The following is a 12,495-nucleotide window of genomic DNA, read 5'->3' as shown; positions in this document are numbered from 1 at the left end:
GCACGAGAGCCACCAGCATGGCAGTAGATGGAGCAGACAGTACCCCGGCCTCTGGTATGTTTAGACAGACAGCAATGTTCTGCAACCACAAATTTTCCACAATTTGCCCAACCTTACCTCCCTTTCCTTTCCAGACTTTAAGGTAAGCAGCCTTAAAAGCAGCTCCAGAAGTGGGCAGGGACTAAAGAAGAAAGTCCCAGAAAAAGCATCTGGGCAGGGAGAGGTGGGAGGGAGGCACATGCCCGTACCCACCGTCACCAGCCTGCCTGAAAAGAGAACTAATATCATTTGTGTGGGATTTTCCTCCCCCTCCCGCAGATCAAAAGGACAGCAGCAATGCAATCTGCTGTTTGTGTAGGAAATGTGTCAGAAGAAGGAAGGAGGGGATACACATGGGAACATCTGCTCTAAGAAGCCACTTGAAAATTAACCATTTAGGTCCTGATCCAGAGGGCACCTGCCTGGAGTTAAGCACCAATGACACCAGGGTATGTTCATGGTACCTGATGCAAAGTCCTGGAGGAGGATAAGGGTGATGAGCAGCTCTTCCTCAGGGATCATGTGCAGAGTGAAGCCCTTCCTGGTGCTGCTGGGCAGGTACATGGAGGTTCATTCTGATGGCTCTGCTGAAGATGTGGGCAGAGCTGTGGCTGGCCAGAGCTCTGCATCTCCATCGAGGTACACCTGGACAACTGCAAGGTTTGTAATGTGGCTCCCCCAGTCACTGGTGCCAAGAGCAGAGCACAGGAAGACAGGACTTTTTATCCCATTTGTTTGTCAGGCTTTAAGCACCAAACTCCTCCCTTCTACTTCTCTACTCATTCTCTCCCTCTTTCTGCATCAGCTGGGCCTGGTAGCCCACAGAAGGGGCAGACAATTAAAGGTGAGAGCAGCACATCTGTCTGTGACTATTACAAGTGCCCTGATCACTCATAGCCACCCCTTGTGACCTTTGCACAAAAGGCTTGTCACTGGAATAAAGTATTTGCTGACCTGGCCTTGTAACACCACCACGCATAAAGATAAGTACAGTGGAGAAACAGAAAAGTAAAAAAAAAAAACGTAAAAAGGAAAAGGTCGGATTCTTTCTTCCTTCTGCATATAAAATTAAAAATCTCACATTGTCCCAGTGCAACAGAGTTGAGCACAAAAGGGAAAAAACAGCCCCGTGTTGTTCTAGGCCAGGTGCCAGAACAACTTGTGAGAGTTTGTGCTGGCAGCCGCGTCCTCCGGCCGAGGGTCCGTGCAGAGCCAACACCACCGACCCTTCCTCCTGACTGAGCCACCTTCCTGCCAGCCCCCCGCCACCCCAAACCTCCCAGGCACTTGGGCAGAGGCTGCTTTTTCTGTTTGTTTGTTCATTTGTTTGGTGTGTCCTGTAAGACGTGTCCCATGACTGTCATTCACTACCCAGGGTGGCATAGGAAAGACTGCTGCCTCTGTGAAAACGTCAACCTTAACCCCATTCTGGACACACTCCAACAAATCCTTTACCCAGAGAAATACTTTTACACAAGTATTTAAGTCAACAGGAATCCTTGCATGAGTAAAGGATTGTGGGATTTAGCCTTTACCCATCTTATTTTTCCAGTAAATAAAATCTACTTTTTGTGCCATTTTTATCCTTTCACTGTTCCTTGGTGTTTGCTTATTTCCCCAGAGTTCCCTATGATTCCAAACATCATTTACCTTCCAATTCCTTTCTTTCTCATCTCTGCTCTATATAAATTTTGCTACTTTTGCTCACCTTACCTGTATACATGAATCAAATGAGCAATCTGATCTCCAAACTAGGAGAGAGAAATTGTTTGGGTTTCAGTTTCTGCATCAGAGTTGATCTTCTCCGTATTGATTCCACATCAAATGCAGTGCTGGAAGAGCTGGGGGAATTCAGGTAACTCTCAAGAACCAAATAAAAAAAATTCCTCTTTAATGAAATTTTTGTTAGAACTGATCTTAAAAGGACCTCTGCTTTCCTTTTCTGTCCCTGCCTTCTTTGGAGTCTGGTCTAAATGCATGTATTCACAAATCCTCTCCCATATTCATCACTAAGATGCAGCAGAGAGCCTGAGAATATCCTGATTACAAAGGTGTAGTTTGAACGTTGCTCTGGACTAGAGCTGGAGGCTATCTCTACTTCCCTCAGCTGAAAATAAGTACTTAGCCTTTTGGACTATGGAATTAAAGGCAGGCACGAGCAGCAAGCAGCACATCACACCATGTACACTGCTGGCTACAAAAACCTTGGGTCCTACAGTCATCCCAGCCCAGCAGACCCCCATGGCATATCATCAGGTCTGGGTCATGAAGGTCACACAAAAAAAGAGTTGTAAAAACCACGGAGTTTTGACCCACTGCTATTTCTTCTGCAATTCTCCCAGTCCATTTAGTTTTACTTTTAGTTTGGCCCCTTCTTTGTCTTCTGCAGAGAAGCCTTTCATTGTCGTGCCAGCTTTCACAAAACTCCTTTGTTTAGTCACAGCACCTTTTCCAGGACAGTGCTCCATTCATCCCGCTCTGCTGTGACCAGGTGACATCCTACCAGCGACACCCGCAGGTGCCCGGCAGGTGATCACCATTCCAGGCTGCTCCTTTCACTTATTAACTGCTGTGGGCTGGCCTCCAGGCTAAGTGTGGTGCTGAGCGTCTTTTGCTCTTTAGCAAGTTTTCACCAGGCTCACCGGATCAGACCGACACTTTGCAAAAGCATCGGGAGTACAGCTTAATAAGCCCGTACATTTCCCCAAGGCTTTGTACATTTTCTGACATCTCCACCATCCTACTTTATTTCCAAGAGGAAACTACTGAAATCCTTCTCCTCCCTGGGTGCAGGTGGAGCTCAGGCTGGTCGCTGTGTTGCAAGAGGGGCTGGGCAATGCGATAGCCTGGATGTCCGACTGCAGCCTGAACTTCCTGATGCAGTGAATCTGTTGCTTTGTTGTGAGGCCATAATGCAGGAGCAAAGTGTTGAGTACACAAGTACAGGCTCTGAAATCAAAACTCTTCCACAGGCAGGGGTCCACCCGCAGCTAAATTCAAACTTACTCAGGTTTCAGGGAGTTTGTTCCCCCTTCACCTCAGTACTAAGTGCTTGTCCTGCCACAGACCCAGTGACCAGCTTCAGGTATCCAACTCTGCAGCCACATTCTGGAGCTTAATGTTATTCACATCTTTCAGTGATTCATTAAAGCAGGACTTACACTGAAAGTCTAATTAAGACTGAAGTCCCACATTCATTTCCAGAGCAGTAAAAGGCAAGTTATGTAAACTCACAGCAAGTAATTCTTCTTTTACCAGAAGAGCAACATAAGAGCATAAAATGCATCCATAGGCAAAACAGTAAAAGAGGGAGCGAAGGTTCTGGCAGACAGTATGCAAGAGAAGGAAGTCTAGAAAGGCATTTTTATTTGCATTTCTTACATGACATTCTCTGGACTTCCCCTGCACCTGGAATACATCAGAGGGAAGTGGAAGAACCAGTGTGATGGCTACTGTACAGCCCTGAGACAAAAGCAGCTCGTTTTGACTAGAAAAATGGTCTGTCTTGCTCTCCTCATCCTCAGCTTCCCATTTCTCTCTCCATACCTGGGGCTGGGCTGCTCTCAGAGGCACAGGTTTGGAATTTAGGCTCCCAAAGGAGTCAAGCAGAGACAGCTCACTGAGCCCAGCTTCTCTCTGCTCAGAGCTCCCTGAGTAACCCCAAAATCCTTCCCATCCAGTGTCACCAAAATCTTCATCCCAGCTCCTCTGACTACATTATGAGCAACATCAAGGCAAGGTGGAAGCATGGCAAAGAGCAAGACTTGCCTTTGCTGAAGGGGCCAGCACAAAAAAGATAGGAAGGTGAAGGAAGAGAAAAACATGCTAGGAAGGTAAGGAATAGGGTAAGAAGATTATGTCAGTGTGAGCACTCTAAGTTACAGAGGGTCTTGGAAGTGGGAACAGGCAGCTTGGTTTGGATTCAGTACCTGATAAAATGATAAAGGAATAGTAGAGGTGATTGCTGCAGATATGGGGACATGTTTGGGAGGGCAGAGTGGATATCACTGAGATCACCAACAGATAATTTAGCAGTGACAGTCTGAACTGGGTAACATGAGGAGGTTTTAGTATGGGCAGTGGAGAAAAGTGAGGTGTTTGGGATTTTCTCATTTTAACAGGCATTTGGGATACTTGTTTGCTTGTACTCAGGCCAGGTTGATTTGGAAACCCCATGGAAAAGCAAAAGAGAAGACTGATATTATATACTCCACATGTGAGAAAAGGCAGAGTCTTTTATGCCCTGAGATTGGTGATTTATCCAATGAGGAACCCTACACTTGTTCTAAGAACATGTTCAGCCAACCCCACAAGTCCCAGGAGAGGAATGGATCCTGCTCAAGAGACCTTTTGCAGATAGTGGGATAAATATGCCAGAACTCTGCCTTACAAAGCTCAGGGCAGTAGTTGGAGGTGATACTGATTTTTCCAGGGATGAAGTGTTTTCTGAGGAACTGCTGCAAAAGTTGTATGAGAACATCTCTGGAACAAAGCCCTTTATTCTAGGTTATATTTTTTCCTTAGCAAGTATTTTCATGCTGAGATTTCCCAGCCCTAATCTAGCAAAACACTTCTGCAGTATTAACGTCTCATCTGGGAGTTACCAAAATAAAGTGCATTGCTAACACCATGTATTATTTGCTTACAAATAGAGCAACGCCAATTAAATTCTCTCCTTTAATAAGAAATTAGTAACTCTACACTGGACCCTTATTGAGGATACAGCAGCTCCTGGTTTAAAAACTTTTGTCTGGGTCTGATAAATTTTATGTCTGATGCCAAAGCAGAGACCAATTTTGTCTCCCACCATCCACAGATACTTAAGGCCTTTCACTGTCCTTCTCTATATATCTTGCTACAAACTTCTATACAGCTGTTATTTTATAACGTGGGTTCTCAGGTTCCTTCCTGGGCATTGATAAATAAATAAAACAAATATTAAAAGGGAGAAACATGCTTAATTGTATTTGAATTTTAAAATTAATTTTGCAAAGAAAACCCAAGCAATGTTAAAATACAGCTGCCAGGGTGATGAACAAGAGTGAAAGAGGAAAAAAATCTCTGAAAGAAGAGTGTGCCTTGTCAATGCCATGCAAATTTCCTTCACCATTGCAAAGCAAGAAGCATACTCTCTTTACTGGAAAAGCAATGGTTTTATAAAGGCTGAAAAGGTACCTTCATGTATTATTTCTAGAAAAACCGAACAGAACACAAGAACACAGCAGACTGTAAAAAGAAAAAAACAACAAACCTCCCCCCCCCAAAAAAAACCCCAAAAAACCCAAAGAAAACAAAAACACAAAACAAAACAAAAACCAAAAAAACAGAAGTTAAGGGTTGGACAAGCTGAGTGAAACTATGGAAAATGAATAACTGAGTGAAAGCTGCCTCCCAGATGCTGACAGGGGAGCCAAGGTACAGGTGTGACATTAAATGCCTGGCTGGCTCCAACAGGGATGTTGCAAGCTCTCACTGCAGAGTCAAATGTGACCTGTGCCAGTGGCACCTCTGCAGAGTCCTTTTTGATTTTAATGCGTGTTGCTAGATTGATGCAGCCTTATTGACAGCCACGTTATGGCAAATAGAACAATATGTAATTTATACATGCAGCTTAGTGCCACCAGCCTCTCCATTTGATAGGATGATTTGACAACGGCCCTGGCTGCTCCAATATACACTCACAAATACTGCAGCACACGCAGGGTCTCGTTATCGGGGAGAAATCAGCAGGACAGCCATAAAACAAATACGACTCACATAAGCACACTGCTGAGGAGACTGTCTGCAATATATGCTCTGATTAATGTCTGGAATGGCAGCAGTGCAAGTTAATGCTTTCTGGAGTCTTGGATGACATGCTTGAAAAGATCTTAGGGAAAGTCGTGTCCACTTTTATGACTTGACTGCAAACTGAACAACCCCCCAAACGCTGACCTTGGATTTGACTGCAGGGTAAGTGCTGGAGGAGATTGCTAATTGGGGAAGTCCTGGGGATGCCAAGGGCAACTCCTTGTCTTACCATCACCAGCTCTGCATCTTTTGGGGTTAAATTCCTCCCTGTTTCACAGGAGGGAATGAAGCATTCAGTCCTTCTAATGCTCACTGCTGTCTGCAGCGGATAAAACAGCCTTTGAAAAAGTTTGGAAGAACTTCTGCAAATAAACCTCACTATGACCAATGCACTTAAAATAGCTTCAATTCTGCAAGTATTAGACAGTCTCAGGCCCTGACTCTCCCTCTGAAATGCAACTGGACTATCACAAAGAAGATGTCCTATTAAAAAAAAAAAAAAAAGGAACATAAAAGCCCTGAAATCATGTAGAAACAAACACAAAGAGGCTTCTGCCCAATGCGGTGAGAGAGAAAACGATTAAATCGCATGAAAAACCTGTTGCTACCGCTTCTGCATCTGGCCAACAAAGAGGGCTGGAGAGGCCCCACTCAGTAAATACCTACTCTTGTTGGATCAAAGGGGTAAGAATGGAAGCAAGTCCTCAGGCTTTATGGACCTGATCCAGTTGGTTTTTCTACTAATTTCTGTGGGCTTTGGCTGGTGTCCAGGCAGCAAAAACAACCAGGAGCAGGGCTAGCCTTGCCTGGCAAGTGGAAGCCCTGCCAGCACCACTGATTTTTACTCTCTCTGCCCTATAGCCAGGCTTTCTGCTCAACTCTGGAAAGCTCCATAGGCAGCAAAAGGCTTGTTGGAGCCCAGAAGGGCTTTAGCCAGACCAAGGAATGCACACAGCTGCACAAGGATGCCCAACACGGTCACTCCCAGCAGCTTCCATCAGTCCCCATCCATTTTCAGCCATCCTGATGTTTGGTGGCACAGTGGGTGTGATCTCCTCTGAGCACAGGCACCAGTCACAAAGCTCTGCATTGGCCAAGCAGCTCTGCCTGGCTCTGCTCCATTGAGGAAGGACTGAAAACGGAGCCTTCTCTGGGCTTGGTGGGAGGGGAGCCCTCAGCCTGAGAAGGGCTCAGGGGCCAGGGAGAGGAAAGCAGATAGTTTGCTCACCCTGTCGTGCTCTCACGAGGGCTGTCAGAAACGCAGCAGCTCTTGGAATAAAGTTTCTGGGGCAGTTCTTCCTGTTGCCTTGCTTCCAGTAATGACTTTGTGCTTGTTTACATTAGCAAGTTGTACTACCAGTATTTTATACAACCGTAGCTAAATCAGTACAACACCTGTATTGTACCCAGCATTGCCTTGGCGTGAAGGTGAGTATAGTATTTCTGAGTCCTGAAAAAGCAAGCCAGCAACATGCCAAATGGATACTTAGTGGAAATGGGAATGCTGTTGTATTTTCTGACACTTCAAACTTGATAATGACCACAGATTTACTGTGAAATTGTAATTGGCTTCCTAAAAATAAGAGACTGCTAGATTGTAGACAATTATACCTAGTTTAAAGCACCCAAATAGGAATTTAAACCTTGGTTCTTTTTGTAATCTTGCCTTTTCTCAATTTATTTATTAAAGGGGAGAGGGTAACATGAATCATTACTTACATAAAACAAGATATTTCTGGCAAGAAGCCTAATTCATACTAGTACAAGATTCTGCCTAACATTTCCAATGTACAAAGACAACAAAACTCCACAAGTTAGCAAATGCACAAAGTAACTGCATGGAGATTGCATTTGCACAGTGGGGAAGAAATTGCTCTACTTTTGGTAGAGCCTGTGCAGGCTGTGACTGCAGGATGACACCGTCTTTAAAAGGACAGAGCTCCCCAGTCCCGTCTGCCGTGGTGGACAAATAGATAATGCTCTCAGCTTTACTGAATGGTGACAGATTTAACCCCAGGACCTTTAACTCTTTCGCTGGAGCTGGGCAACTCCACGGTGTGGGCTGGGGTTTTCCAACTTGAACCTTACAGCTGACAGCATTACCAAATACTGTAACTCTGAGAAGGGCTTTGTGACAAGGCAATCATTAATGCTCAAACCCACCCAAATATGCTGGCATTCACTGCCAGTGGAGTTAAACAGTTGAGGCTCGTGGGAGAAAAGTGGTGTTGGTGATGCAGACCCCAGCTTCTGTGACCAAGAGATTCAAATTAAGTTAGATTGAATCCAAACTAAACCTGATGTTTTAAGGTGCTAATGATACCATTGTAGAAAAATGCGGGGGAAAAAGGATTAATAAAAGGTCTCTATTTTGCAGATATTACAGTCTAGGCAAGGCAACCTAGAGGAAGGAAAGGGAAAGGAGTTTCCCTGCTGTACTTGTTGGAGACTAAAGCACAGTCTGGAGACTCCAGCTGGCACCACGCAGGGCGTTCGCAGGGGAGCTCTGAAGTGCCCCCGGTGCTCCGCTACCCCTCCACTCTCCCTTACCCTCCAGCACTCTCATATTCATCCCTCAAAAACCTCAACATCCACCTCGACCCGGAGCCTGAATGCACAGCCCCCTGGCCCCCCTGCCGGCGCCGCTGCAGCCCCGGGGCTCTGGGACAGCCCAGGGCAGCGACAATCCCGGGCCGCTTCCAGCGGGGTCGGAGCGGCACCGGCTCCGGCAGCCGCAGCTGCCCAGCGGGATTCGGCGGCGTCTGCCAGGTCCGACCTGGGTGGGAACCCCGGCGGGAACCCCGCTCCTCGCAGGGCGCTCACTTTTGATGCGATTACAGCTAATTAAAATTTAAAATTCAAATCAACTATCGAAAAGGTCATCTTGGAAAAAAAAAATCCGTCGGCATTTGGTATTTATCAGCTGGCGCGCAACTACAGCTGAAGCCGGGGGGTGTGTGTGTGTGTGTGTCGGGGGGGATGCGCCGCGCCCCTCGCCCCATCCCCGGCGGGGCCGGCCCCGCGCAGCCCCCGCAGCCGCGCTGCCCCGGCTCCGCGGCACGTCGGGCTGCAGCGGGCGGCCGGGCGCGCCCTGTCCGCGGCGGCGCAGCGGAGTTGGGAGCGGGACGGCGGCGCTGCCAATGCAGCGGCCGGGAGGGGAGGGCGGCAGCGGCAGCAGCAGCAGGAGGAGGAGGAGGAGGAGGAGGAGGCGAGGGGGAGGGCGCAGCCGGCAGCGCGCACCGGCCGGCGGCGGCGGGGCTGGCCGGGGCGGCGGGGCCATTGTGTGCTCCAGACGGGGACACGGCCGCTCGCTACCGCACCCTCGCCCGCACCCGCGGCTCGCAGCAGCGAAAGTATCGCGAGAGCGGCCGGAGAACAACCTGCTCCGCCACAGCCCCGCGCCGCGCCCGCGGAGCGCCCGCGCCGCCGCCGCGCACATGCGGACGCCGAGCGCCGCCGCCGCCCGCCGGTGAGTAACGCGGGGAGACCCGCGGGGCGCGGAAACGCGGGGGGAACTCGCGGCCGCGCCACACCCCGGCGGGGGGAAGTCCTCCCCGCAAAGTTGGGGAGCGCGGCTGTGCTGGGGGGAGATCCCGAAAGCGGCTCCGCGGTGCTTCCCTCCGCCGGCCCCCCCCAGCGCTGCGCGGAGCCGGGCACCGGCGAAGGTCACCGCGGCGGGCTGCGGGGAGCAACTTTGCGGCGGGAGGTGGGGTCCGGGCTGGGGGCTGGTGGTGGCGAGAGTGTCGGGGGGGGGGGCCGGGCTCGGGGCAAGTTTGTGGGATTTAATCGCGGGCTATAAATGGGGCTGCTGGAACTTTAAAAGGCAGCAAGCTGTGGTTGGCTGGTAGCGAGATTTGGAGTAACATATGGCATTAAAAGGCGCACAGCTGGAGGTAGCATTTCCATCGCAGTGAAGTCAGAGCAGCTGACTCTCCAGCTTGCGGTGTAATTAGCAAACCGAGCACTCCTCCTTCCCTCCCTCCTCCTCCCTCCCGCCTGCCTCTCTCTCTCTCCCCCTCCCTCCCTCCCGCCGCGCCTCGGTCGCACTCGCACCGCGCTCCCTCCTGCCCGCCCGGCTCCGCGCCCGCGGCCGGCCCCGCCGCGCCCCGCGCAAGGTAAGCGCCCGGCCGCGGCACGCAGCCGGCTGCAGCCTCCGTCCTGCTCTCCCGCCGGCCTTCCGCCGCTTATTTTCCTCCTTGCCTTTTAATAACTTCAAGGGAAACTTTTTTTTTTCCTCCCCCCGTGATCCCCCCGCCCTTTTCGCGTGCGGGGGCCGGGGCCTCTCCCCCCTGTGCTCCGCGCCCCCCTCCCCGCAGAGCCGCGGCTCCCCCAGCGCCAGCCGCCGCTGTTTTGTTGTGATTCGGTGCATAACGACTGAGGATAAAGTTTAAATGTGTGTGTGCGTGTGTGTGTGTGCGTGCGTGACGCGGGGAATATGCTTTATTAAAAGATGCCCCAAGTTAGCGTTGCTGGGAAGACAGCCTGGGAGTTGATGCTTTTTTTCTTTTCGGGGGTGTGTGTGCGCTTTCCTCTGCTTAATTTTATTAAAGTGCTTAGTGGGAGAAACAAAGGTTGGAGGGGCTGCTGCTTTACTAGCTTTTGTTTACTTACAATCAAGTTTTTCCTGTTCGGAGCAGGTGCGAAAGGATGAGAAGCATGTTGTGTTGGGTTTTTTTTTTTTTTTCTCCCCCCCCCCCTTCAATAAAACTATTACAGACAATTAACAGTAAATGTTATCTCCAAGGCTGTTTCTTTGGCTTGGGTTACCAAAAAGCCGATCTGTTTGTTACAGCTGCTAGGAGGCTTTAGTTTACAGTAGCATTCAAGTTTTTCCTGTTTTGAACAGGTTATGAAGGAAGAATGGAGTTTCCAGACCATAGCCGCCAGTTGCTGCAGTGTCTGAGTCAGCAGCGTCACCAGGGCTTCCTGTGTGACTGTACTGTTTTAGTTGGAGAAGCTCAATTCAGAGCTCACAGAGCCGTTCTTGCCTCTTGCAGTATGTACTTCCATCTTTTCTACAGGGACCAGTTAGACAAAAGGGATATTGTGCATCTGAACAGTGACATTGTCACAGCCCCTGCCTTCAGCCTGCTGCTCGAATTCATGTACGAGGGAAAGCTGGAATTCAACAGTCTCCCAGTGGAAGATGTGCTGGCTGCAGCGAGCTACCTTCACATGTATGACATTGTGAAAGTCTGCAAGGGCAAGTTGAAAGATAAAGAATTATGTTCGGAAGAGAAGATTAATGATGAGGCGGCTAGTTTGGAGAAAGCGGAGCATTTTCTAGACGCCGGAGTGCCCCTGGTCCACGAGTTTGACCCAGGAAACAAACAAAAATTCAGCGTTGCAGAATACGAGAGAGCAGCAGGCAAAGAAAAGGTCAGCAGTCACCCCGCCTGGTCCTCTGATCATATAAGTGTCAGCTCTGTGCCGACAGAGGCAGAACCGTGCGCCGCAGCAGCTGGAAAAACAAAGGCTAATGTCAATAGTTCCACAGGACCTTTGTCCCAAAGGTCTGTTAACCATCCCCTGGCTTCGAGTGATGTGGACTGCGCGCTGGATTTGTCTTTCAAGCCCGTGCCGGGGAGAGATTCCTTACACCCCTCCTATGTCTTTGGACAGCTGGCTTCCGACAGCCAGCAGCAGGGTACCGAGCCACTTGTTAAAGATGAACAAGACTTGCTGTCAGATCAGGAGGACAGCGAAGCCAGGAGTCCAGAGAGTCAGCATTTTGGGAATTCAGCCAAAAGCCTAGTGACAGGGTTAGGACACATGTTCGCGGGGAATGGCAGCTCTCATGCCCGAGAGGAGGATATAGATCAAGAGCGAGACGAGAGCGAGGACGACATGGATTCGTCGGACATCTCCTCGGGCGTCCTGGTGCCTCCTGGGCATATCTGCATTTGTCCCCTCTGTAGCAAGGTGTTCCCGAGCCCGCACATCCTTCAGCTGCACCTGAGCTCTCACTTCCGCGACAAGGACGGCTCCCGGACCCGCCTGTCCCCCGACGGGTCGGTCCCCACTTGCACCCTCTGCGGAAAGACTTTTTCCTGCATGTACACTCTAAAGAGGCACGAGAGGACTCACTCTGGGGAGAAGCCCTACACCTGCGGCCAGTGCGGGAAGAGCTTCCAGTATTCCCACAACCTCAGCCGCCACGCGGTCGTGCACACCAGGGAGAAACCCCACGGGTGCAAGTGGTGCGAGAGACGCTTCACGCAGTCCGGGGATCTGTACAGACATATCCGCAAATTTCATTGTGGCCTTGTAAAGTCCTTGGTTGTTTGAGATGTGTGACTTTTGTTTGGTTTGGTTGTTTTGTTTTTGGTTTTTTTTTTTTTTTTTATAACTATCTACAACCGCACCCCCCCAACCCTTTTAAAACAAAACAGGAAAAAAAAAGGCAGCATCTGAATTTTAATTTCGTTTTTCTGCTCCCTTTATTTTGTTTTGGTGATATTCACTTCAGGTATATGATCTTTAAAAGATGCAGCGGTATACACTCCAGAGGCCTTTTAATGCACTCCTTCCACCTCTCCATCTCCCCCCTTCCCCTGCCACCCTCCCTTCACAGTCCTTTAGGTCTTCTCTTGTGCGCCCATGTTACATTATTAATGTGAAATGATCTTAAGTAATTTTGCAATGATTTAGCATCAGTTTTCACAC

The 12,495-nt window shown here is 49.4% G+C and overlaps 1 protein-coding gene across 2 annotated transcripts; it reads left to right on the top strand.

Moving 5' to 3' along the window:
* The first annotated feature begins 9,263 nt into the window (after window positions 1-9,263).
* Window positions 9,264-12,171, top strand: LOC116997881 (zinc finger and BTB domain-containing protein 18.2-like). 2 transcript variants are annotated; one of them, XM_042779404.1, is made up of 2 exons: window positions 9,264-9,298; window positions 10,676-12,171. In XM_042779404.1, exon 2 carries the CDS (start codon window positions 10,690-10,692, stop codon window positions 12,115-12,117), a length of 1,428 nt encoding a protein of 475 aa, XP_042635338.1. In that variant the 5' UTR covers window positions 9,264-9,298; window positions 10,676-10,689; the 3' UTR covers window positions 12,118-12,171. The 2 variants fall into 2 exon arrangements, with proteins under 2 accessions (XP_042635338.1, XP_032918962.1); XM_033063071.1 differs by lacking the exon at window positions 9,264-9,298 and adding an exon at window positions 9,920-9,944.
* Window positions 12,172-12,495: the final 324 nt, after the last annotated feature.

This window comes from Catharus ustulatus, chromosome 6, assembly GCF_009819885.2.
Source record: "Catharus ustulatus isolate bCatUst1 chromosome 6, bCatUst1.pri.v2, whole genome shotgun sequence".
In the NCBI taxonomy this organism is placed as follows: Eukaryota; Metazoa; Chordata; class Aves; order Passeriformes; family Turdidae; genus Catharus; species Catharus ustulatus.
This window is presented reverse-complemented; position numbering and strand designations above follow the sequence as displayed.

What these genes read in the sequence shown, in the direction of transcription:
- LOC116997881 (XM_042779404.1), top strand. Translation starts at nt 10,690, where the DNA reads ATGGAGTTTCCAGACCATAGCCGCCAGTTGCTGCAGTGTCTGAGTCAG.